At 45.1% G+C, this 25795-nt stretch overlaps 1 protein-coding gene across 4 annotated transcripts in view; it reads right to left on the reverse strand.

Moving 5' to 3' along the window:
* The window catches only part of LOC105028392 (netrin-G2), a 59043-nt gene that overhangs the window by 14898 nt on the left and 18350 nt on the right, over nt 1-25795 (reverse strand). For all 4 annotated transcript variants that reach the window (XM_029124908.2, XM_010901107.4, XM_010901106.4 and 1 more), the window contains exons 4-5: nt 6077-6249; nt 3017-3052 (exon numbers count right to left, since the gene is read on the reverse strand). In XM_029124908.2, the coding sequence (XP_028980741.2) occupies nt 3017-3052; nt 6077-6249 (209 nt within the window). The remainder of the gene's footprint in view (nt 1-3016; nt 3053-6076; nt 6250-25795) is intronic.

Consider the following 25795-nt stretch of genomic DNA (forward strand, 5'->3'; position numbering starts at 1 on the left):
CTATCTAACCTGGATTCCCACACAGTGGGCTTTGAAGAGTCCCTAAAGGGATTTTGACTGTTTCGTTTTAAAGCTTCAGTCAGCTGCTCCTCAATCACGGCTTATCACTGACTCTATGGAGCTCCTGACGTTGAAAATAAAAAATACCGAAAAGTGCTGCGCTGTTCAAGAAGAGCACTTAAGGGATTTCCTCAAAGACCATTCCAGCAACATCACAGACGACGTTCCCGACATTCCCTTCTCCGGCCTCTCCCTTCTTCCCACATCCTAAGTGCTTTTCCGGAGTAACACAAGCAGCGCTCTGGCTCTCGACATGTCAGGTTTAAATATAGCTGGGATGTTGTCGGTAGGAGCAAGACCTGGATCTGAGGACCACTTTTTATTAACAGTCTTGACAGCTTGTGTGTTTGGTCCTGTCGGATCGGAACTTCTCAAACAGTCAGTCAGAAGGAATGAGCCTAGTACATCTGTAGCACAACGCCCAATCTGCTATAAATGGACTACCCAGTAGCCGCATCTAACACGTTAACCAAGATGATGGCTTGACAACAGATAATGCGCCATTATAAAAATGGTTGTTTGGATCCTGGAGACTGATTGGATGAGCAGCTTTCCATGCTGTACCGACACAGCCTCGCCGGTTTCAGTCCCATCAGAAGGTGAGCGTCCATAAGAACTTCACCATGTTCACACTGGGAGCTTTATTATTTCATGAGCTTCATTTCTGCTCATGAAATAAAATAAAAACGGTATTTATGATTTTGTTGAGTACATGCCAAATAACACGGTTAAAAGAAGTAACAACCAATTTGGTCCGGCTTCAGAACGTATTCCGACACCTTATATTTCTCCATATTTTGTTGTGTTATTGTCATAAAATGTATTGCAGTTATTATTTTTGCCATCAATCTATACACAATAAACCATAATGTCAATACCAAAATATGTTTTTAGACATTTGTACCGATTTCCTCAAAAAAAAAAACGGAAACATTGCATCTACATAAGTATTCCGATTTTTTTTTTTCAGCATATCATAGAAAGCTGTATTTCTGGTAGCTTTGAGTCTTCTTTGGTTACCAGATTTGCACACCAGGTGCCTCATTTATCAAGCGTGCGTACACACACATCCGTGTGTAAACCATGCGTGTAATCATTTCTGTGCGTTTGATTTATTGCTTGATAAAAGAGGCCACTGGATCTGGGCAGTTTCTCCCACTTGTCCTTGCAGATCCTCTGAAGCTCTGTCAAATGGGTAGTGTCAGTGAACTGCGATCTTCAGGTCTCCCCACAGATGTTCATTGGAGTTCAAGGACATTCGCAGACCTGTCCCAAAGTGTAGTTGCATGGTGTGCTATGTGTCGCGCTGAAAAATGAATGTTTGCCTCAGTCTGAGGGTGTGGATCAGGTTCTCAGTAATTTGCTCCATGTTTGTACGTTTTATATAAGCCACAGGGCAAACATTCATCAGACCAGGCAACATCATTTACCCCTAACTGTATCCATGGTTCAGCGCTGCCTCGGTTACAGTAGGGAGGTGCTGAACCTGGGTCGCGTCGGGGAGTCATGTATAAAAGCACCCTCAGCAGGGTCCCCAAGTAGATTTTCCATTTTTCAGAGGAAATGGAAAGAGAAACTGTGACACGATTTATGCAGACAAGATGACCACTCAATCTTAACAGTTTCGGAAATGGTTGAACAACGGAGAGTAGATTGGGGAGAGAGCAGGGCTTTTATTTTATCAGTTGCTACGTTACAGGGAATGTTACCACTAAACCACAGGTCTGCACAACTATCTCTGGATCTGTCACCTTCTTCTGGATCTGTCGTCCCACTACCTTCTTCTGGATCTGTCGTCCCACTACCTTCTTCTGGATCTGTCGTCCCACTACCTTCTTCTGGATCTGTCGTCCCACTACCTTCTTCTGGATCTGTCGTCCCACTACCGTCTTCTGGATCTGTCGTCCCACTACCTTCTGAAGGTACCCACCTTTCTAAGCATTAGAAGGGGAGGCTTTTTGGGTTGAAGTGATGATTGATTCTGCAGTGGTGCAGGGGGTTATATAGGTTCTGGTGTCAGCCGTGATAGAGAAAGCAGATTGAATTAAAAAAAAACAACAACGCATCTCCACACCCCCAAACCATCCACAGAAATAATGATATTAATTATGATCATTTTGCATGTCTGTTTTAACAACAGTCCTGTCGACGTCCTCTTTTCAATCCTACGGGGCGCCACTTATGATATTCAGTATTGTAGGAAAAGCGACGGTGGCCTCGTCCATCCTGGAACCCAGTGACAGCCCGGTGCTGTCTGTCTGGTCTGATGTCGCCACTTTGCCCACTGTTCCCATTTAAGCGCTCCGTGCTTAGAGCGTCTTCACAGAGAGAGTCCCTAATCACATTCCCTTTTATTCATTCCTCTAGGAGCTCCTCACCCAGAATCACGCCACATTACAGCACATTTACACATTCCCCTGCTCCCTCGCTCCCTTTCATACTCACTCCTTTTTTCTTCTCTCTCTCTTTCTCTCAAATATACACACACACACACACACACACACACACACACACACTGCGTTACAGCGCGCCTTCACCCTTGCTCTCCCCTCTTTCTTTTCACATTAATTCTATCTTCCACTCCTTATCTGTCATCTCTATCTCTCTCTCACCTCATCTCTCTCTCACCCCCCCCACACCATATCATTCTCTCTACTTCAATCTAACATAAAGAGAGACTGAACTGTGAAAAGATTCCTCCAGTGGAAGTTAGTATAGGTTGGATGAAAAGGACACTCAGGTGGTGCCGTGGAGACCGCGGAGTGAGGCCAGTCTATAATAAAGTAGACCAGACCGGTGCCATAACCAACAAAACAGGAAGAGAGGGAGCTGGATGAAGGACAAAGAGAAGAAATGATAGAGGTATGTATGGAACGAAGGGAGGAATAAAAGAGAAAAGGGCAGAGCGACGGAGGATGTGGAATCGGCAGCGTCTGCTTGGCTTGCTGTTACTTACTTGAACCACCACCTGTGGGAGCACCAGCGACTGCACCTGGAGAGGAGGAGAAGAGGAGAAGGGGAGAGCGAGTGGGGGAGAGGAGGAGACGGGGAGTGGGAAGGAAAAAAAGAACGTGGATAGGTGTTTATTTATGCATCCGTTTGACAGTCTCCGCTCCCTGTTTATTTGTATATTTTCTTTCTCTCTAGAAAGCGCTAGTGTGTGTTGCCAAAACGGTGTTGCACAGGAGGAGTGTTTCAGTGCAGGTGTGAACTGGGCGGAGGAGTCACACAAGCTTAGCTCCAGCACACCCGCTTCAACCAGTCAACCACTTAATAATTCATCCACTACAAAGTTAAATCGGTAGGGGTTTTTTTTGTTACTGGACTGGAATAAAATGGCGTGCCCTTCGGTGGGACTCGGACAGAGGGACATGGATCCATAAGAAGTGGAGCACAGCTCAGATTTGTGCATCCTGTTCTCTGCTCCCCTCTGCCCACCCTATCTGCTGTGCCTCTGATCCTGGGATGACATGAGGGGCAAAGGAGGATCCTTGCCACCAGGCAGGTGTCAGGGGAGTCGGATTGCCCCCCGGAGCAGGCTTGATCGGCCAGGCAGCTGACAGAAGTGGCTGGGCTGGAGTGCGTGGGGGACACTCGGCGGTGGAGGGACAGCGGGAGGCAGTAGAGGGGGGTGGAGGGGTAACGGCAGGATGAGAGTGGCTGGCCTAGATTATTATTTTATTATCACTAGCTAAAGCTACATTCTCCAACAGGAACCCCCTCCACGCAACACACTGCTCTGCTAGGAGAGGAAAGGAAAATAACTCTGACACTATTTCAGTCCGCTTTATCTTATACCTCTCTTGCTTTCTCTCTCTCTCTTTGTCTCACACTCTCTTTCCGCTGCCCCTAAAGCCACCTCCAAACTGTTAACTAAACAGCTGCAATATACTGCAGCCAAACCTCTGCCTATCTCCCTGTATCTTCACTGATGGAAATACGGGAATCCCACTTATCCAACGTTTATTTATTTTTTTCCCACAAAGAACAAAATGAGAAGGAACCTACCTAAATTTGTTTAACACATTTTGAATAAAACGCTAGTACTTTTTATCTGGCAATATGAATACACAAGTTCCTCTGTGTGTGTGTAAATATATAAATATATATATATATATATATATATATATATATATATATATATATATATATATATGTATATATATATGTATATATATATATATATGTGTATATCACAAAAGTGAGCACACCCCTCACAGTTTTGCAAATATTTGATTATATCTTTTCGTGACAACACCAAAGAAATGACACTTTGCTACAATGTAAAGTAGTGTTTACAGCTTGTATAACAGTGTAAATTTGCTGTCCCCTAAAAATAACTCAATACACAGCCATTCATGTCTAATCCGCTGGCAACATAAGTGAGTACATCTCTAACTGAAAATGTCCAGATTGGGCCCAAAGTGGCAATATTTTGTTTGGCCACCATTATTTTCCAGCACTGCCTTAACCCTCTCGGGCATGGAGTTCACCAGAGCTTCACAGGTTGCCACTGGAGTCCTCTTCCACTGCTCAATAACGACATCACAGAGGTGGTGGAAGGTAGAAACCTTGTGCTCCTCCACCTTCCGTTTGAGGATGCCCCACAGATGCTCAATGAAGTTTAGGTCTGGAGACATGCTTGGCCAGTCCATCACCTATACCCTCAGCTTCTTTAGTAAGGCTGTGGTCGTCTCAGAGGTGGGTTTGGTGTTGTTATCATATTGGAAGAGAGGGGATCATGCTCTGCTTCAGTATGTCACAGTACATGCTGGCATTCATGGTTCCCTCAATGAACTGTAGCTCCCCAGGGCCGGCAGCACTCATGCAGCTCAAGACCATGACACCTCCACCACCATGCTTGACTGTAGGCAAGACACACTTGTCTTTGTACTCCTCACCTGGTTGTTGCCACACACACTTGACACCATCTAAACCAAATAGGTTTATCTTAGTCTCATCAGACCACAGGACATGGTTCTAGTAATCCATGTCCTTAGTCTGCTTGTCTTCAGCAAACTGTTTGCAGGCTTTCTTGTGCATCATCTTTAGAAGAGGCTTCCTTCTGGGATGACAGCCATGCAGACCAATTTGATGCAGTGTGCAGCGTATGGTCTGAGCACTGACAGACTGACCCCCCACCACTTCAACCTTTGCAGCAATGCTGGCAGCACTCATACGTCTATTTCCCAAAGACAACCTCTGGATATGACGCTGAGCACGTGCACTCAACTTCTTTGGTCGACCATGGCGAGGCCTGTTCTGAGTGCAACCTGTCCTGTTAGACAGCTCTATGGTCTTGGCCTCTGTGATGCAGCTCAGTTTCAGGGTCTTGGCAATCTTCTTATAGCCTAGGCCATCTTAATGTAGAGCAACAATTTTTTTTTCTTTGCCATGAGGTGCCATGTTGAACTTCCAGTGACCAGTATGAGGGAGTGTGTGAGTGATAACACCAAATTTAACACACCTGCTCCCCATTCACACCTGAGACCTTGTAACACTAATGAGTCACATGACACCAGGGATGGAAAATGGCAAATTGGGCCCAATTTGGACATTTTCACTTAGGGGTGTACTCACTTTTGTTGCCAGCGGTTTGGACATTGATGGCTGTGTGTTGAGTTATTTTGAGAGGACAGCAAATTTACACTGTTATACAAGCTGTACACTCACTACTTAACATTGTAGCAAAGTGTCATTTCTTCAGTGTTGTCACATGAAATCAAATATTTGCAAAAATGTGAGGTTTTTTTTTTTGCACTTTTGTGAGACTGTATATATAGATATAGATATATAATGTAATTAACACATTGTTCCACACCTCCCTAATTAGAACTCCAAACTGCCCTGGTGGTTGAAAAATGCCATAACATGTTTTCAGCCATACCATTAATCTCTGGTATGGCTGAAAACACTCTGGAATGAAAGGCGACAGTTACGGTTAGGGCTAAACTAAACAACACGGACACACTTCTCTACGTCTGAGGGAGTGTTCAGCGGGTCGAGGGGTACATACAGGTGTTGGGGGATCCGTTGGGCGTGGGCAGGTAGGAGCCGGCCTTCCACGACTTGGCTTTGAAGCCCTTCTTGCAGCGCTGACAGTCCTGCCCTGTGGTGTTGTGTTCACACTGACACTGCAGGCTGCCCTCCTGCAGCAGGCACAGTGACGCGTGCAGGTTGCACTTACACCTGGGGACAGGCAACACGGGGAAGGGTGTGAGTGTGTGTGAAAGAAGAGCTGTGTCTTCGCTGTCGGGCGCGAGCGTGCGTGTTTTAGTGCTTGCGTGTGCCCGTTCTGAGTGTACGTGCATCGGACACTCAGCCCAGCAGATGATGATCTGTGTGTGTGTGTGTGTGTGTGTGTGTGTGTGTGTGTGTGTGTGTGTGTGTGTGTGTGTGTGTGTGTGTGTGTGTGTGTGTGTGTGTGGCAAAGAGACAGGCTGTTGCTACTTACTCCACACCAATCGTGCTTAAGCACCTAGGCACATCGGATCCCATAGAGCTACAGTTTAGGCGTTCAGGACTACATCTCCCCGGCAATGTTTCAAATGGAAACGGCAAGAACGCTGACTTGAACTGAGGCTCACCTCAGAATATGCGGTAGTATACTGTGGGTAGGGTGTAGGTTCTACTGACAGCTGGGTGGAGGCAGCCTCAGCATCTGTAGTGACTGGAAGTGTGTGAACTCAAACTTGGTAACGGTGAAAAATGAAACACTACAGAGGAGAATGTAAAAGGTGTTCAGTTGTTTATCAGTTATTACACTCATTGCCTGCATTGAAAAGAATAGCTACCGTTTGTCTGGTGCCACACCATTCACGCCGTTTGACAGATTGTGTAAACGCATTATTGCCGACTCAAAACACAGTTCTGGTTCGAGAATATTTTTTCTTCATATTTGTTAATAATTTTCGGTAAAACCATGATCTGCATGGTGTGTGTGCGTGTGTGCGTGCGTGCGTGCGTGCAGGTGCCCCATATTTGTGTGTGGGAGTGCTTGTGTGTGACAGAGGGCAGAGCCCAGGTGGATTGGTCCAGCAATGAGAATCATGAAACAGGAAATGAGGATCTCGACTTTAAATTACCACCTTTTCCAGATGAGAGGCTGGATTGCAATCTTATTTGTTCCGCTGGAGTGAACAGCTATCCGTTTGCATCAAATATTCAAAGAATAGACCCTGTACGCCAGCAAAATTACTACTTCAATCTTCCTTCATCACTCTTTGTGTCAGTCTGACTGTCTGTCTATCTCTGTCTGTCTCTAAACCAATTACATTTCAATTTAAAGGCTTTATTAGCATGGGAAATATGTGTTTACGTTACAAACACAACTTGAAAATGAGCAAGATATAATAATGTGAATGAAAGCCAAAATGTATACAACAAACACAAAACCAGATATTCTAATTGCGATTACACGCTACATTTTCAACAGGATAAAGACATGTACCACAGGTAATGTTGCCTGTGGAAAGTGTTGCAACAGTGTTCAAACAGTTCTGCGTGACAAGGGATAATGTATAATAAGTCTGTCTCTGTCTCATTTGTATGTCCTCCTTCATTAGTCCTCTCATGACTACCTCTCATGACTACCTTTCACTTCCATAATGCAGGTGTACCTTAATTGGAGATTAAGGTAATGCATGAACACAAGAAGATGTGTACATTTTTATATGGATAATGAATCAGTCCACAGAAATTCAGCCGCCCATTTAGTGCAGGCAGCTGTAGACTCCATGTTGTCGCTTGTAGATCCGTCAAACACTGACCACTCCTCAACTGGAGATCGTAAAACGAGAAGGAGAATATGTGGAGCACACTCAGCCACCCCATAACCACACCCCCCTTTTGATCAGAGCTGTAGGGTCCCGGTCATAAGTATTGCACTGCATTAATATAATCATTTCAATTTGGACGCCAACCATGATATTGGCGCCGTGTTTCTGCGGTCCTGCACTCCACTCATTTACTGTTAGTGATGTGGCAGAATTGTGTGTTACCAAACTCACAGACATCCCACTGTAGACGAAGCTTCCAACCACTGTTTGACTAAACATCCGCAGTCAGTCACCTGGATGGCCTCTGAAAAACCACCCCCATGACCCTTTAAACAGGTGCAGAATTTGTGCAGACACGCACCTTTCTTTTTCTTTACTTGTAGGGTGCTGAGGTCTTGCCTTAACCTAACCTAACCTTACCCTCAAAATCAAGCTATTAGGCCTGAATGCAAAGTGCTACATACGACGGAAGGATGGTGGTGGGAGCATCTTGCTATGGGGATGCTTCTCAGCGGCAGGGACTGGGAATCAGGTGTGTGATGACGGACGTGTTAGCACAACAGAATACACAGAGGTCCTTGAAGATTTTGAGGTCCTTGAGGACTTGATACAATGTGCACAATATCTCAGACTGGGGTGAAGATTCATCATTCAGCACGGTAAAGGCCCAAAGCACACAAACAAGACAACGCTGCACACAGGCTTCAGGAAAACTCTGTGAATGTCCTTGAGTGGCCCAGCTTGAACTCCGCTATACATCTGTAGGGCAACCTGAAGATCGCAGTTCCCCCCAGAGCTTGAGAGGATCTGCAAGGTATCCAGATATGCAAAGCCGGTAGAAGCATACCGAGGAAGGTTTAGCGTGTTACCCTATGAGTCTTCCGGCTGCCTCTCTCAGGACGTGACAGAAGACCGAGGGTGTGTGAGACAGCAGATCACAGATGTAAGGAGAACTAGGGATGACTAATGCCCAGCCTGACTGACTAGCTGTGTAGAAACACCACAAGCCACCATTACAGCTTATCATTCACTTTAAATGCACAAGTACATTGATCTAGGACAGTGAACTGAATCATCTAGACTCCTCAAATTCTAAATTCGACTTCAAAGCCAGTTCCTCAGCTTTCTGCTGCGTCTTTTCCCTCTAATCAGAGACTGATTCAGACCTGGAACACCTGGTGGGTTCCATTCTTTTTCAGGAAAAACTGCTGACCTCACAGGTTAAGATTAGAATAGCCCTGATTTCGAATCCAAAACATCAGAACCATTGCAAACATGGTCGGCAGGAAGAATTCCATCCTGATTCACTGACTCCCAGTGTAAAATAACAAGTCCCTCTTTTTCTATCGCTCATGTGAACACACCAATCGGTTGAAGCCAAAAACCTTAACCTGCTATCCCACAACTGACATAAAACAGACACCTTCCCAACTAATAATATACAGTACACACCATGTCAACCTCTGGTATACAACAAACACCTTCCCATCTACTGACAAGCAACACACATTCCCCAGGTCCCATCTCTACTCCTGCACTACTTTCACTTTACGGATGAGTGATTGTGGCACTGAGACTTTGAAGAGTGTCTCTCTTTCTCCTCTGTTCTCCTGCTGAGTTTTACTTGCTGCGGGATTTCTCCTTTCTACTCACTGTCCCCCCGCATACAAATAATACATGACCACAATCACATGTTAATGTGCAGGATGTCTGACTGCTGCCTCTCCCCTGCAAAGTCATCAAAGTGAAGGGAGTGTAGCTGGGACGGTGGCGGAGGGGATGGGGGGGGGGGCTCTTAGCTGACGGACGAGAAGACGGGACAGCAAGATCCATCAGAGAGAGAGAGAGAGAAGGGGAATGAAAAAAGAGGCATAGTGAGAGTGCTGGAAATGATTCCCTCTTCCTAATACTTGGATGGATGTACTGGTTGGATGGACAGACAGACAGACAGACGCAAAGACAGAAGCATATTAACTGATCTGTTCATTTCTGTTTGAATGTGATTCCATTATGTGTCTCCTGTCCTGTCTCCTGTCCTGTCTCCTCTCATGTTCTGTCTCCTGTCCTGTCTCCTTTCCTGTCCTGTCTCCTCTCATGTTCTGTCTCCTCTCATGTTCTGTCTCCTGTCCTGTCTCCTCTCATGTTCTATCTCCTGTCCTGTCTCCTTTCCTGTCCTGTCTCCTGTCCTGTCTCCTGTCCTGTCTCCTCTCATGTTCTATCTCCTGTCCTGTCTCCTTTCCTGTCCTGTCTCCTGTCCTGTCTCCTGTCCTGTCTCCTCTCATGTTCTGTCTCCTGTCCTGTCTCCTGTCCTGTCTCCTCTCATGTTCTATCTCCTGTCCTGTCTCCTGTCCTGTCTCCTGTCCTGTCTCCTTTCCTGTCCTGTCTCCTCTCATGTTCTGTCTCCTGTCCTGTCTCCTCTCATGTTCTATCTCCTGTCCTGTCTCCTGTCCTGTCCTGTCTCCTGTCCTGTCTCCTGTCCTGTCTCCTCTCATGTTCTGTCTCCTGTCCTGTCTCCTGTCCTGTCTCCTGTCCTGTCTCCTGTCCTGTCTCCTCTCATGTTCTGTCTCCTGTCCTGTCTCCTGTCCTGTCCTGTCTCCTGTCCTGTCCTGTCCTGTCTCCTTTCCTGTCCTGTCTCCTGTCCTGTCTCCTCTCATGTTCTATCTCCTGTCCTGTCTCCTCTCATGTTCTGTCTCCTGTCCTGTCTCCTTTCCTGTCCTGTCTCCTGTCCTGCCTGTCCGTCTCTTGTTGGCAAGTGAGTACAGCGTCTGGCCGCGGTGTGTGCATGTGGAGAGGACAGCCAGTTGGAGATGCAGCAATTAGAGGAATAAATAAGAAATAAAGATAAACAAACATCAAGGGAGCATCATGTGGTGGAGGTAGTGAGTGAGGGAGGGAGGGAGGGAGGGAGGAGAACGAGGGAGAGACTGGGAAAGCAGCTGGAAGTAGTCATTAATAGTCCTTTATCTCTTGGTGTTCTTTTATGTCTGTTTGTCTTTCTTTCTCACTGGACTCAACCATCAGTTCTTTGCTTGCTCCCTCTTCTTCCCTGAGTAATTCTCTCTCTCTTTCCCTTGATTGTTCTCTTTCGTTCTATCCCTCCTTCAATCTTTCTCTCTGGTGCAATTTAGAGTCATTTAGAGTGACTGGATGCCTCCCCCCCTTATTGTCTTATTGCCCCGGAGAGGGAGGGAGGGGAGGGTGAATCAAAGAGCTGCCAATCAGCCCTGTTCCCTGCCTGCAGGGGAGCACTGGGAGAACGCTCCACATGGACACTTCTCCAACCTGGAGTGACAGATTGCATCAATGCAGTCAAACTCAGCAAGTCTCTCTTCGATCAGTCTCCCTCATCTGGTCTTTCTTTAATCAGTCTCTCACTCAGCAGGTCTCTCCATTCAATCTCACTCAGCAGGTCTCTCTCCATTCAGCCTCACACAGAAGGTCTCTCTCCATTCAGTCTCACTCAGCAGGTCTCTCTCCTTTCAGTCTCACTCAGCAGGTCAATCTCCATTCAGCATCACACAGAAGGTCTCTCTCCATTCAGTCTAACTCAGCAGGTCTCTCTCCTTTCAGTCTCGCTCAGCAGGTCTCTCTCCATTCAGCATCACACAGAAGGTCTCTCTCCATTCAGTTTCACTCAGCATGTCTCTCTCCTTTCAGTCTCACTCAGCAGGTCTCTCTCCATTCAGCCTCTGCATTCAACATCACAGAGGAAGTAGTTGTGTTGGTGTGAAACTTCCCTACAACTTCACAGCACTCTCCCCTAACCGCAAATGATATGGATATGCTGCATTTGCTGTCTGGAAGGATATTACAAGGTTAGTTCTACAGCCTTCACACTTTTTATCCTGAATAACACCCTGTCCGCTATGCAGTGCACTATTTCTGACTTCTACTCAAGTCAAAGGTACTGCATTACATAGGGTAAAGAGGTACCATTTAGGACCAATATTATGGGTCATAAGTGCATCCGATAATGAACCTCATACACAAAGCCAGGCTTGCTACAACAGCTCCTGTCTGCCTCCCAAATCACAACCTATCCCTTATGAAGTGCCCTCTTTTCTACCTGGTGTAAAGTCGGAAAGAGGAAGTCGTTTGGGATGCAACCACTGTGTCTAGTTCTATATAGATGTCCTTTAGAGCATGTTGATATACGGTAGCACTGTAGAATCTCTAGCTGTGCTCAGTAGAACTATAGAACCTCTAGCTGTGCTCAGTAGAACTATAGAACCTCTAGCTGTGCTCAGTAGAACTATAGAACCTTTAGCTGTGCTCAGTAGAACTTTAGAACCTCTAGCTGTGCTCAGTAGAACTGTAGAATCTCTAGCTGTGCTCAGTAGAACTGTAGAACATCTTGCTGTGCTCAGTAGAACTGTAGAACATTTAGCAGTGCTCAGTAGAACTGTAGAAACTTTAGATGTGCTCAATAGGACTGTGGAACCTCTAGTCATGCTCAGTAGAACCTCTAGCTGTGTTGATACATAGTAGAACTGTCTGGCTGGCTGTTCTTCTGGTTCATTGGTGCTAGGCAAACCATGTCTCTGTCTGAGACCACACTAATTTAGACTCTTCTCAGACACAATGCACGTACAGCCACACACACACACACACCCACACACTACACTGTGTGGAGCCGGGTCATTGATCAAGATACTTTATTGGCCTCGCCTGATGTCTTTATCACCGCCCCTTCTTCCTCCCTGTCTGAACTCCTCCTCCCCCCATCGTAAAATCAGCGGAGCTAATTGGACATGACTGCGTTTATGTTCCTGCTTCATAAATTTCTTTGCTCGAAGGAGGAGGATTGATTTTTCTGGAGTGCATTGCAGCCTCCCGGAGCAGAGGTGTGTGCGCGTGTGTGTTTCTCACTTAACTATATAACGCAGTCAAACATTTTGCTAGGTAAATCTGAAAAGGGGAAATATTTGTTATTTATTATTTTTGTTTCTGCATTTTTTTTGGATAAGTGATAGGTTTAGTCCAACATTTACAATTGGTTTTGGAATTAAAATTATGGTTAAGGTTAAGCATTACTGTTTAAGTTTTGGGGTAAGTTAAGAATAGGCATGATGCTACTTTGTTGAGGTTAAGGTTAGAGTTTGGTTGAAGCTAGAGTGAAAATTACTGAAAGTACAAAATTTTATGGGCAATCTACTTTGGTGTACCCGTTTAGATAGTAAGATACTAAATGTGTGTGTGTCTGTGTGTGTCTCTCTTCAAATGACCAATCCTCTTTCACTTTCTCCTTGTCTCTGTCTCTTTCTTTATGAGCTCAGGTATATCAGAACTGCCCTTCAGTGGTCTGCTGACTGTTCAGCCCAGTTTCTCTTTATTCAAACAAAAGAGGGAATCTTGGAATCTCAATCAATATCCCTCAAGGATCTTCTACTTAGAGTAAAAGCTCTATGACAGTAAAGGCCTCAGAATTTTGTAATGGCAGTCTTGTATTTAGTGTTCCAGATAACATCAGTTCACCTCCCATACAGACGTTTACCTCGTTCACCTCCCATACAGACGTTTACCTCGTTCACCTCCCATACAGACGTTTACCTCGTTCACCTCCCATACAGACGTTTACCTCATTTACCTCACACATACAGCTCTGGAAAAAATTAAGAGACCACTGCACCTTTTTCTTTCCTTTCCTAAAAAGTTGAAACAGAAGGGTTAAACAGAATGGTGTGTGTATGTGTGTGTGTGTGTGTGTGTGTGTGTGTGCGCGTAAATAATTCAGACAGGATGCAGTAAATGGCTGGTGCGTGCTTAGGACTGGACTCAGAAAGTGCTGGGCTGGGTGGAGAAAAAGAGAGGAGAAAAAGTGTGAAAATGAGATGAAAAAGAGAGAGAAGAAAAAGAAAGAAGAGAGAAGGGAGAGAGAGGAGGAAAGGGAGAGAGAAGAAAGAAGAGAAGAAAAAGCCAAAGAAGAAAAGGAAAAGACAGAGAGAATAAGAAGAGGGAGAGACAGAAGATCAAAATAACACATTTAGACTCAACTGCATGCTGAGTACATAAAAATAACTGCTTTAACAGAAAAGAATCAACCAAAAACACTGACCAACTGGAAGTTTACCTTGTCCCAACCAAAGCATATGCAGTGTCGGACACAACTGGAGTTACAATGAGCTTACTTACCTGCCTTTAAAAAACTAAGTGATACAAATGGCAAGATAACAATGTATTTAAAGGGTCAATTTCTGGGGGTACCTGTCATCCAGTAGTCTAGTGTGGCTTGTGTGCCTGGGATCATTGACTAGCTTTTGGGCTTTCGCCTTGACACTATTTGCTGTGAAGGTTTTGATATCCAGGATCTGGGCCCTGGGGGAAAACCTGGCAGCTCACACCGCCCTCTGAAGAGCCTTGTAATCCAGGCTGGTCTGGTCACTACAGACCAGTATGATCGCCCGTCACGATACTCTGAATGGTGCAGCTGAAGAACAGTTTGAGGATCTGAGGTCCCATGAGAAATCTATTCAACAGGTTTGGCATTTAGTAGTGCGGACCATGAAGCTCTCCACCCACTCCAGTTGAGCCCCATCACTGAGAGGGTGAGGAAGTTGTGCTGAGCGATTAACCGTCATTTAAGTAATTATCATTAAATAACTAATTGATCGGATGTCTGTTCAACTAGCTGGATTCCATTACAGTCATTTGTTTCCCCAGTGACAAATCAAATAATTAACAAGAGAAAGAGTGGAAAGGAATGAACCAGCGAACTGGGACACTGGGCTTTAGGGAGTTGTGGTTTCATTAGGCAGACACTAAATCTAGTTCAACACAGAAAACGTATTAATTACCTATAGTGACCATAATCCATTGCATGCCTTCACAGGGAGACAGGAGGTAGCTCTACTACAGATTGTAGTTGTAGCCTCATCTACTTCTTAGCTAGCTATCCAATAGTCCACTATCTTGACACCTTCGGAGCTATATCAATAAACCAGGAGAGCACAAAGATAACATTAGAACATTTCTCGGACTAGTGGCTGTCTGGCTTCTAATGTAAGCAAGATTATATTACTGTCTTTAAATGGAAAATAATATACAGTAAAACATATTTAATTAAGGTGAATAAATGATGCTTAAGAAATAAGCACTAACAGACAAAACCTCACCAATTATTTAATTTCATCATTTTGTAATGAACTGAGTGCAAATGCAGTGCATAGAACGAAAGGACTCTAACAGTACTTGGAAGCGGTACGGCGGTTCCTTAAGAATCCAACTGAAACAGAACTGACCTTAAAAGGCACTAATATTTGTGCACCAGGACAGATCTAGAGAGGCCAGTGCAGAGTGTACACACGCCACAGTATTCTCTGATGTATGTGAGCACAGCAGCAGCCGTCTGACTGGAAATATATAAATAATGGCAGTTGCTAGGCCACAGCCTGTTTTAAACTCCTCTTCTCAGAGGACTCTTCTCACGCACAGAAGAGCAGTAGCGTAGAAACTTCCAGTAGACGTTAGAGGAACGCCTGCGGTCGGAAACGCCGCCCTGCTACCCCGCACAGTGCATCAACAATGGCCGAGGGGCCCGTGGGCTGCGCAGGTGACAGGACAATGTCATGTGGCTGCGGTGGTTCATTCGATCAGAACGCGGGAATACTGTAGTGTCCCTGTGATGGTCACCTGCTCCCCCTTTCCTTCACCAAATACCCACCGTGAACCAGCCCGGTCAGTCTGCCACGGCAACGTTACTGCAGGCAACCAGCTGTGTTTCCTTTTTTTATTGCATGCATTATTGAAGGCCACAGTCGGTACTAATGTATTTACACTGATGAGCCAAAACATTGCGACCACTCAGAGGTGAGGCGAGTGATGTTGCTCCTCTCCTGACATGGGCGCTCATGTTGAGGTCTGGGTAGATTAGAAGGTTAGCGAACGATCTGTTCTCATAGTGCACGTGTTGGACGCAGGAGAAATGGGCTGGAGTAAAGACCCGAGAGCCTTTGACAAGGGACAAACTGTTACGGCCAGACGACTGGGTCAGAGCATCTCTGAAACAGCAGGGCTTGTGGGGTGCTCCCTACCGTCAGTGGTCCCGAGGAGGGACAAACCTCAAACCGGCGACGGGGTGTTTGGCGCCCAAGGCTCATTGATGCGCGAGGCCAAGAAAGACAATCCCTTCTGGCCCGAGCCAACAGAAGGTCTACTGTGGCACAAGTGTGTCTCTAAGAACTGATCCCCTCATCCACGCTCCACCCCCACCTGGCCATCCAGCCCCCAGTCTGTAGGTGTTCTAGAACCGCGGGTGACTAGTGCTGTGTAGAACACATTCAGCAGTGGCACCGCGGCGGCCTCTGGAGACCCGCCCATACACAGCGGCCAAAACGGCTGTTCGGTGGAGTTTGCCCGTGTATGGGCCGGCTTCAGAGGCCGCCGCGGTGCCACTGCTGAATGTGTTTTAATGAACGCTGCAAACTAGATGAGGGCCCAGGGAGGAATGGGGGAATGGAAGGAGGGAGGGATGGATGGATGGGGGAGGAGGGACGGGTTGAAGAGAAGGGGGGGGGGCTGTACCCACCTCTAACAGATGTGGGTTGGCTCTGAGAGGAATGAGAAAGTGAATCGGAAAAAAGGTAGGGAGGAGCTGAATGAGTGAGAGCCAAAGAAAAGAGGGAGGAAAGAAGAGAGGGAGGATAGGCAGCGATGGAGGGATGAGAGAGTTTTGGCGGGACGCCGGATCCTCCCTGGCCACGCCCCCCTACTAGGTGGTTGGCCCCCACAGGAGACTGGCACTGGGTTACTGAATATCTGCCTGCTGAGTCTGTGTGTGTGTGTGTGTGTGGGGGGGGGGGGGTCTGTGTGTGTGTGGGGGGGGGGGGGGTGGTGTGTCTGTGTGTGTGTGTGTGTTTGGTGTGTCAATGTGTGTGTGTGTGTGTGGTAGGTCTGTGTCTACTGGTGCATGTGCACGTGCACGTGGGGGAGAGGAGGGGATTGGGGAACATGGGGGCTGCAGATATCTCAGCCTTCTCTTCAAGGCTCTGCGCCCGACCCAACAACTTCACAGACACAGTTGTAACTGAGACAGAATGAAAACACAGATGTTTTGAGGGGATTCACACATACTGTTCATCTAGCAAGACACACACACACACACACAATACTAGACGAAACACCCCCATAATTCATCATATTAACTTACACAGAAAACTCCCCCTAATCCACCCTATTAACCTATGCAGAGGTCCCCCCTAAACTATACATTGTGCATGTTTGAGCCCTTTTGACCCCATTCTCACAACACTGCTGATGGCTTCTTCATTGAGACGAGTATACCTGCTCTTACTGAGATTTCTGGATGTCTCACCTAGCTATTTTAAGAAATATGGATTTGAAATATTCACTTCGACATCATTGACAGATACAGGTAAACAAATGTAACAAATTAAGTTGAGAGATCATACTCTAATCATTTATATAAAGTACACACCTAGCTTCAGGAGCTAGCGTTTCCACCTTTGTTTGAAATAACTTCATGCAACCATTTCTTGTAACTGTTTATTAGTGTCTTACATCGACTGGGAGTTTGTTCCCTCCACTCCACTCTGCAGTACTGCTTCAATCGTGTCCTGTTCCAGGGCATTCTTACATGCACAGCATTTCGATAGGAATAAGATCTGGGCTTTGACTCTTGTCTTTCCTTAACTTTGTTTTTGTTTGTTTGTTTGCTTTTGTGTGTGTGTGTGTGTGTGTGTGTGTGTGTGTATATCTGGGCCAGCATACTTGCAGTATAATTGGGGAGACAAGTTTCAAATGAGTATGCTTATTTGTTCTAATTTTAACTTTGTAAAACAATTTAAATGTGAAGTTTTGGGTGTCTTTTGCCGGTCCTAAGAATAAAACCTATTACATTTAGTGTTAGCTTTAGGGTTAAAGTCAGATGTGGGGTTAAGATTAGCTTTAGGGTTAGCTTGAGGGTTAGAATTAAGTTTATGGATTACGGAGAACAGGATTTTGAATGGAATGTCTGAAAATGTGTGTGTGTGTGTGCGTATAGTTCTGGGTTTGGCTAGTGCTACAAGAAGAGGACCGGGTAAACATAGAGTAAATGGAGTGAGAGGAGAGAGAGTGGAAATAGAGGGGTGAGAGAGACTAGAGTAGAAAGAGAGGAAATGTGTGTGAGGGGAGAGAAATGAGACGAGAGAGAGGGAGGTGAGAGAGAATTGTAAATCCTAAAAGAAAAGGAAAGCACCGGGCTTCACTTACCTAAGACCTAGGACGGAGAGGATGGGAGTGTGTGTGTGTGTGTGTCCTTGTCGCGTGAGTATCGCCTGTTCATGAGTGTGTGTGTAAAACCTGAACAGCTACATATAACTCGGCCACAGTTAAGAAAACAATCTGTGTTAAGCCTAAATCTGGGTTCCTTGACAACAAATGAAGATACTCTGAAACTAGATCTCAGGTTAACATTATAAAGGAAAGGTCTCCTTCTGTAATATTTGTTCATCCTTGCATTTTCACAAGGATCTCTTCTCATCAAATGTTCAGAATTATGATGGATTTAATGTAATACGTTTTAAAATACAAAAGGTGTACCTTTCTTTTGTTGCATTGGGACGTGTGATGGGTATTCTACTGCAAATCAGTATGTTGTACTATGTGTCTAATCAGGGAACCAAATGGGCAATGATGACTTCTTCTGCGTTTGGTCACTGTACAATTAATATTAATAACAATTGCGTAAATGTAAAACCTTTTTGGTCTGTTTAACCTAACCCTAACCACAAACTTTCATTCGAATGTGTGTGTGTTTTGAGAGTGTATGCGTTTGTCGTGGTATGTCTGTGTCTTTACGCATGCATGTGTTCACAGTGTCATTTCACAAACGGATGACAGTAAAGCGTATGTGTGAGAAACAGAAAACATAAAAAAAACATGCCGCTCTGTAATAATATTATGCTAATGAGCGTGGCTTTCAGAGAGAAAACAAGCAGTCTTTCCAAGGACACGCTCCTCTCCTCCTAAGCCCCCCCCCACCACCACCACCACGTTCAATTCCCAGCTTGCGTCTCAGCTTTAAAGGCACGCCTTGTGGCATCAGGAGATCCCCCCCCTTCTCAACAGATGCTGGATGAGGTGCAGTGCAGCGGGATGAGCACGGGCGTTTACATGAGGGGGATGAGAACGGGCGTTTACATGAGGGGGATGAGAACGGGCGTTTACATGAGGGGGATGAGAACGGGCGTTTACATGAGGGGGAGAGAGAATTCTTTATTTATGGAATTTAAAATTTATATTTACGGAAGGAAGTGGAGAGGGTGTGTGGTGTGTGTGTGTGTGTGTGTTTGCTTACGTGAGCTTGCAGAGTGTGTGTGTGTGTGCACGTGTGTGTGTGGAAAGGGGGAAAAAAACAGATTCCCTGAAAGAGGAAAGAATAAACGCAATTGTGAGACAAAAAAAAAAATTAAGAAAACAAAAATTCGCTGACTTCTTACTTTCTTCAGCCTGTGCGGGGAAATAAACAGTGATTATCAAATCAGTTACAACCTTAGTGTCATAAATCACGGCGTATGAGAGGAACAATGACACTTTCCTCATTGCCGCTTCACCGCCCCTCCTTCCTTCTGCTTTTATTCTGCATACCTCTCCTTTCCAGAGAAGCTTCTCATGAATGATTTAAATTGCGATCTGTTTTCTGGAAGTGAGAGACCGTTAACCTCAGAAGGGCGGGGCTTGTGTGAGGTTACCTAAGGGGCGTAGCTGGTGTGGAAAGGGCGTGGTTATTCACAGAGCTACGTCCGATTATGTAACTATAATGTTTGGTCATTTTTGCATATGAATTATCGTCCCGAGACATGTCTCACGCATACCAAACAAAAGGATGGCATTCCTAGTTAGAACACGTTCCCCCCCCGCCCCAATGTCAATAGAAATAAAAACTGATATGATATAAGAACAGGTATACAGAACTGATGGCGGGATGAGTAGAAATGAACTAAAATTGATCACCGTAGATATTTAGTTGGGGGGAACTGCAATGACATATTACATCAATATCAGGTGGAATGCTTCTCCCTCTCAATGAAGCCAGCTGTGTGTTAAATAACGTTTACAGAGCTACACACACACACACACACACACATCATTTTTCATCACAGAATCTCGTAGCCGGGTCCCATGGTACTGGAAGTTCATCGTCTATCATCTCTCTTTGTTGCTCTCTCCATTTCTCTCTATGTCTCTCTCCTTCTCCATCTCTCCCTTTGTCCTTCCCCCTTTCTGTCTCTCTCTCTCTGTGTCTCTCTCTTTATGTCTCTCTGTCTTTCCATCTGCCTCTCACCGTATGTGATTCTATCCCCTCCAACCTTCACAAGGTTAAGGACACCAAAGAAAACTTTGGCATAATTCAAAACTCTGTCAGTGTGGTGGTTTCCAAAGTCAAAGTTTCACTAAGATCGATACTCAGGAGCCTGAAAAAAATTGGTCTGTGAAACAAAAGAGAACAACGAAAGTCATCTGCAATCCTTCAAAACTACCTGGGTCGAAAAAACCTGGGGCTAACTTCCTGGGTCTAACAACCTGGTTCTAACAACCAGGTTCCAACTACCTGGTTCCAACTACCTGGTTCTAACTACCTTGTTCTAACTTCCTGGGTCTAACAACCTGGTTCTAACTACCTGGGTCTAACTACCTGGGTCTAACTACCTGGGTCTAACAACCTGGGTCTAACTACCTGGTTCTAACTACCTGGTTCTAACTACCTGGTTCTAACCACCTTATTCTGACTACCTGGTTCTAACCACCTGGTTCTAACTACCTGGGTCTAACAACCTGGGTCAAACTGCCTATTTCTAACTACCTGGGTCTAACTACCTGGGTCTAACTACCTGATTGTAACTACAAACCCGATTCCAAAAAAGTTGGGACACTGTACAATTGTGAATAAAAACAGAATGCAATGATGTGGAATTTTCAAATTTAAATATTTTATTCAGAATACAACATAGATGACATATCAAAAGTTTAAACTGAGAAAATGTATCACTTTAAGGGAAAAATAAGTTGATTTTAAATTTCATGGCATCAACACATCTCAGAAAAGTTGGGACAAGGCCATGTTAACCACTGTGTGGCATCCCCTCTTCTTTTTATAACAAACTGCAAATGTCTGGGGACTGAGGAGACAAGTTGCTCAAGTTTATGAATAGGAATTTTGTCCCATTCTTGTCTAATACAGGCTTCTAGTTGCTCAACTGTCTTAGGTCTTCTTTGTCGCACCTTCCTCTTTATGATGCGCCAAATGTTTTTTCTATGGGTGAAAGATCTGGACTGCAGGCTGGCCATTTCAGTACCCGGATCCTTCTTCTATGCAGCCATGACATTGTAATTGATGCAGTATGTGGTCTGGCATTGTCATGTTGGAAAATGCAAGGTCTTCCCTGAAAGAGACGACGTCTGGATGGGAGCATATGTTGTTCTAGAACTTGGATATAACTGTCAGCATTGATGGTGCCTTTCCAGATGGTGTAGGCTGCCCATGCCACACGCACTCATGCAACCCCATACCATCAGAGATGCAGGCTTCTGAACTGAGCGCTGGTAACAACTTGGGTTGTCCTTGTCCTCTTTGGTCCGGATGACATGGCGTCCCAGTTTTCTAAAATGAACTTCAAATTTTGATTCGTCTGACCACAGAACACTTTTCCACTTTGCCACAGTCCAATTTAAATGATCCTTGGCCCAGAGAAAATGCCTGCGCTTCTGGATCCAGTTTAGATACGGCTTCTTTTTTGACCTATAGAGTTTTAGCCGGCAACGGCGAATGGCACGGTGGATTGTGTTCTCCGACAATGTTTTCTGGAAGTATTCCTGAGCCCATGTTGTGATTTCCATTACAGTATCATTCCTGTATGTGATGCAGTGCCGTCTGAGGGCTCGAAGATCACGGGCATCTGGTTTTCTGGCCTTGACCCTTACGCACAGAGATTGTTCCAGATTCTCTGAATCTTTGGATGATATTATGCACCGTAGATGATGATAAATCCAAACTCTTTGCAAATTTTCTTTGAGAAACTCCTTTCTGATATTGCTCCACTATTTTTCGCTGCAGCATTGGTGATCCTCTGACCATCTTGACTTCTGAGAGACACTGCCACTCTGAGAGGCTCTTTTTATACCCAATCATGTTGCCAATTGACATAATAAGTTGCAAATTGGTCCTCCAGCTGTTCCTTATCAGTACATTTAACTTTTCCGGCCTCTTATTGCTACCTGTCCCAACTTTTTTGGAATGTATAGCTCTCATGAAATACAAAATGAGCCAATATTTGGCATGACATTACAAAATGTCTCACTTTCAACATTCGATATGTTATCTATATTCTATTGTGAATTAAATATAAGTGTATGAGATTTGTAAATTATTCCATTCCATTTGTAAATTATTCATTTTTTACTCACAATTTGTACAGTGTCCCAAATTTTTTGGAATCAGGTTTGTACCTGGGTCTAATAACCTGGTTCTAACTACCTGGGTCTAGTAACCTGGTTCTAACTACCTGGGTCTAACCGCCTAGGTCTAACCGCCTAGTTCTAACCACCTGGGTCTAACAACCTGGGTCTAATAACCTGGTTCTAACTACCTGGGTCTAACTACCTGGGTCTAACTACATGGGTCTAACTACCTGGGTCTAACTACCTGGGTCTAACTACCTGAGTCTAACTACCTGGGTCTAACTACCTGAGTCTAACAACCTGGGTTTGTCATCATGGGTCTAACTACATGGGTCTAACTACATGGGTCTAACTACATGGGTCTAACATCCTGGGTCTATCCTCTCATTCATTCAAGACGTGTCTGTAAAATGCATTTATACAGATACATCCCAGAGTCACACAAAAAAACCTCAAATGAAACGTCCTATGAAGCCCCCCAGAATAACTTAAATCCATTATACCTTTTATACCCTGGCCCAATGCCCCTGTTCTAATCTAGTCCCCTCCCACCCCCGGTTCCCAAACAGCCCATAATTCTATAGTGCTAGACCCACCCGCTCCAACTCTACTAGCCCAAACAGCTGCCTAGAAGGAGACTGGGGGAGCCAAGAGCTCCCGGCATATTATCTCTCACAGCAGGGGAGCCATGTATCAGTGGTGGGAACACACAGCCACTAGACAAATACAGCAAACAGCAGGACGACACATGTCCCCCTGAAAAGCCCTTCTCCCAGGCTGTGGCGGTCAGTCGTTAGACCCAACATGGTGTGGTCATATGGTTCCCTGTCTCGGACCAGTGTCAGGAACGTGCACGGGGAGAACGGGTTAGGCCAGTGGGGGAAGAGAGGGCCTTTCAAACATTAGTTACCCCAGGACGCTCTGAGGCTTGTATGGAGGTGAGCTGTGCCGAAACACGAGCCAATCAGTCCTGTCAGTCAATGTCTGAAGGGGAACGACAGTCACATGATTGTCTGAAATCTCCTTCCACCTGAAAAGCCCCACCTGGCAAACAGATCACTGGTTTAGAAGTCAGTAAAAATGACAACTGATTCCATGCTATTGAAACAGACAGAGCACCATCTACACCTCCTGAAATTACCTAGTAGCACCTGAACATCGTTCTGATTGGGATTTGTTGTTTTGTCTGAGACAGGGAAAGGTCACGGCGGGAGCATGTTGGTGTCTTCTGTTTCCCTCAGCATCACTTAATTTAGAGGAATTAGGATTAAGTGCCTTGCTCATTGGCAAAACATCCAAATGTTCCTTTTTCACCATCTGTCTGTTTCGGGTCCAACACTAACATTTAGTGTTGTGAATTTGAAAAACACAGTCTATATAACCACATCTCTTTTCATAAGGTGTGATTTGTTTTAATTGGTCCAAAACGTTTTGCTAAGACCTGTCCTATGGGGAACATTTGCACCTGGAACCAACCTTCACTGCTGATTTACTCACTATATGTACATCAGTATGATAATAACATATCATATGTGCAATCAAAATGTGAATTTCCTAGCACGACACAAATACAAGCTTTTCTGCATTTCACTAGTAGAAACAGGTCATCTAAATTTCCTAGTTGTAAGCAAACCACAATTTAAAGAATTCAGCTATTTCGTATTGATTTCATAACGATTTTCAATCAGCACAGCTTCAGAGAATCTGTAAAAACCTGTACCACCCAAATTTTTAAACGCCCAGCTTCGAAAATTGAAAGATTATTTGAGAAAATACAGCTCCCATCAGGCTGTAGTCTTTACAAAGCCAGAGAACATTTGCCAACGTTGTGACCAATAGGATTTTATTTTAGACAAGTTCAGTGGCTCTATTGAACAAGGAATGCCATATCGACCTGCTACTGGAGTGATCAGCAAAACACAAAGACAACAAGAATTGCCACCAAATATGACTCTGGTCACTTTTAGATTGGACAGCAGGCTCAATTAACCAATGATGTCATTGGTTGAACTCTCCCTGTGGGAAATTTCAAAAATACTGCTTCTGTTCATAGATATGTTAAACACCTCAAATCCATAACAATCATCAAGGGAGACTGACAAAACACCACACCACACCACAACACAAAAGCACTATCCATTCTCCTCTGACAGCAGTGGCCTGTATCTGTGGTATTAAACCCTTTTAAGCGACTTTATTAGAATTTTTGCGGACCGCAGTTTTTTCCTGAGGAATTTTTGTTGCTTCACTGTCAGGCAAACTCAATATTCGGAGATCACAGTTATAGTTCATTTTACATTTGCAGTGGCTCAGCTGGCTTTTGCTAAAAAACTGGGTTACGTTTGCCTCTCTAAGATTGACATGCTAAAGTGGCAAGCTGATTCACCCACCGTAAAGAACCACTGCAAGATCAGATCAGATCAGTTCTTCCAGGAAAGACTTTGGTCTGGATCCATTGCCTACAGTGTGGTAGGACTTAACAAGCTACACACACACATACACATATACACACACACACACACACACACACACACACACACACACACACATCCCTGCATATTGCGGTGCAGTGACCTTTCCCATACATCCACTCACTGGGCTAAAATGGGGGATTGTGGGTAAAATTAGAGCAGTGTTTTTTGTTATTGCCTGACAAACCCACTGCAATTCCCACATAACACCAATAGGAGTTGAGACTGTGACCCCGACTTTAAAAATCATTGGCCTACACAGTAATAAAAGATGAGAGGAAAAGAAGGCTCTTTGAGTCCGTCAACACTTCTATAACTCATAAATTTCCGCCAACCAATTAAATCAAGCCCAGGCATCGATGGCAGCAGGGTCCTATTTCTGCCTATAGACTGCCCTATGCTCTCTGCCCTACGACAGATTACCAGGGAGACAAATGTGGGTCTCCATCATCCTCGGCCCCATCCTCGTCTGTCTCTGACCCGGGCACGGCACTCCGTCTTGGGACTGTAATCCACTTAGGCGGCTCTTTCTTCTCTTCCTGTGCGGCTCTAAGCTGGGACAGTGATTCCATTATGAGGACCTACTCTTGCAACCTGCCACCTATTCCATTAGAATGGCCCAATCCACAACCATTGCGTGATCCTGATCCAAATACATTACAGAGTCTGGAATGGTCGCTGGTCGTCACTGATAGCGGTCCTCTGCACTCCTCACTCTCTCCGCCCCGCAGCTCAGAATAGCCAGTGACAGATGGGCCGGAGAGGGAGAGACAGAGGCAGGGCTGAAAGCTCCAGTCATACAGTGAGTGGAGCTTTCCCTCTGAATCAGATTTCACTGATGTTTATGATGATAGAGAGCGTTGGGGCTTTTCTCTCATCGAAACTGAGACGACGCTTCTGTTATTGCGACCCCTCAGCACCCATTGGACGCCACTGTTCTCAGAGTGCCTGATGAGTACATATGGACCCAGGTAGATTAAATGTCCTCATTGGATATAAAATGACCCGGTGTTATCTGTTGGGGTGATATAGGTCTATTTCTGTTAAGTACATCATGTACTAATGTAATAGGGAAAGAAACAGTAGACC

The sequence above is a fragment of the Esox lucius genome, chromosome 14, assembly GCF_011004845.1.
Source record: "Esox lucius isolate fEsoLuc1 chromosome 14, fEsoLuc1.pri, whole genome shotgun sequence".
Classification (NCBI taxonomy): domain Eukaryota; kingdom Metazoa; phylum Chordata; class Actinopteri; order Esociformes; family Esocidae; genus Esox; species Esox lucius.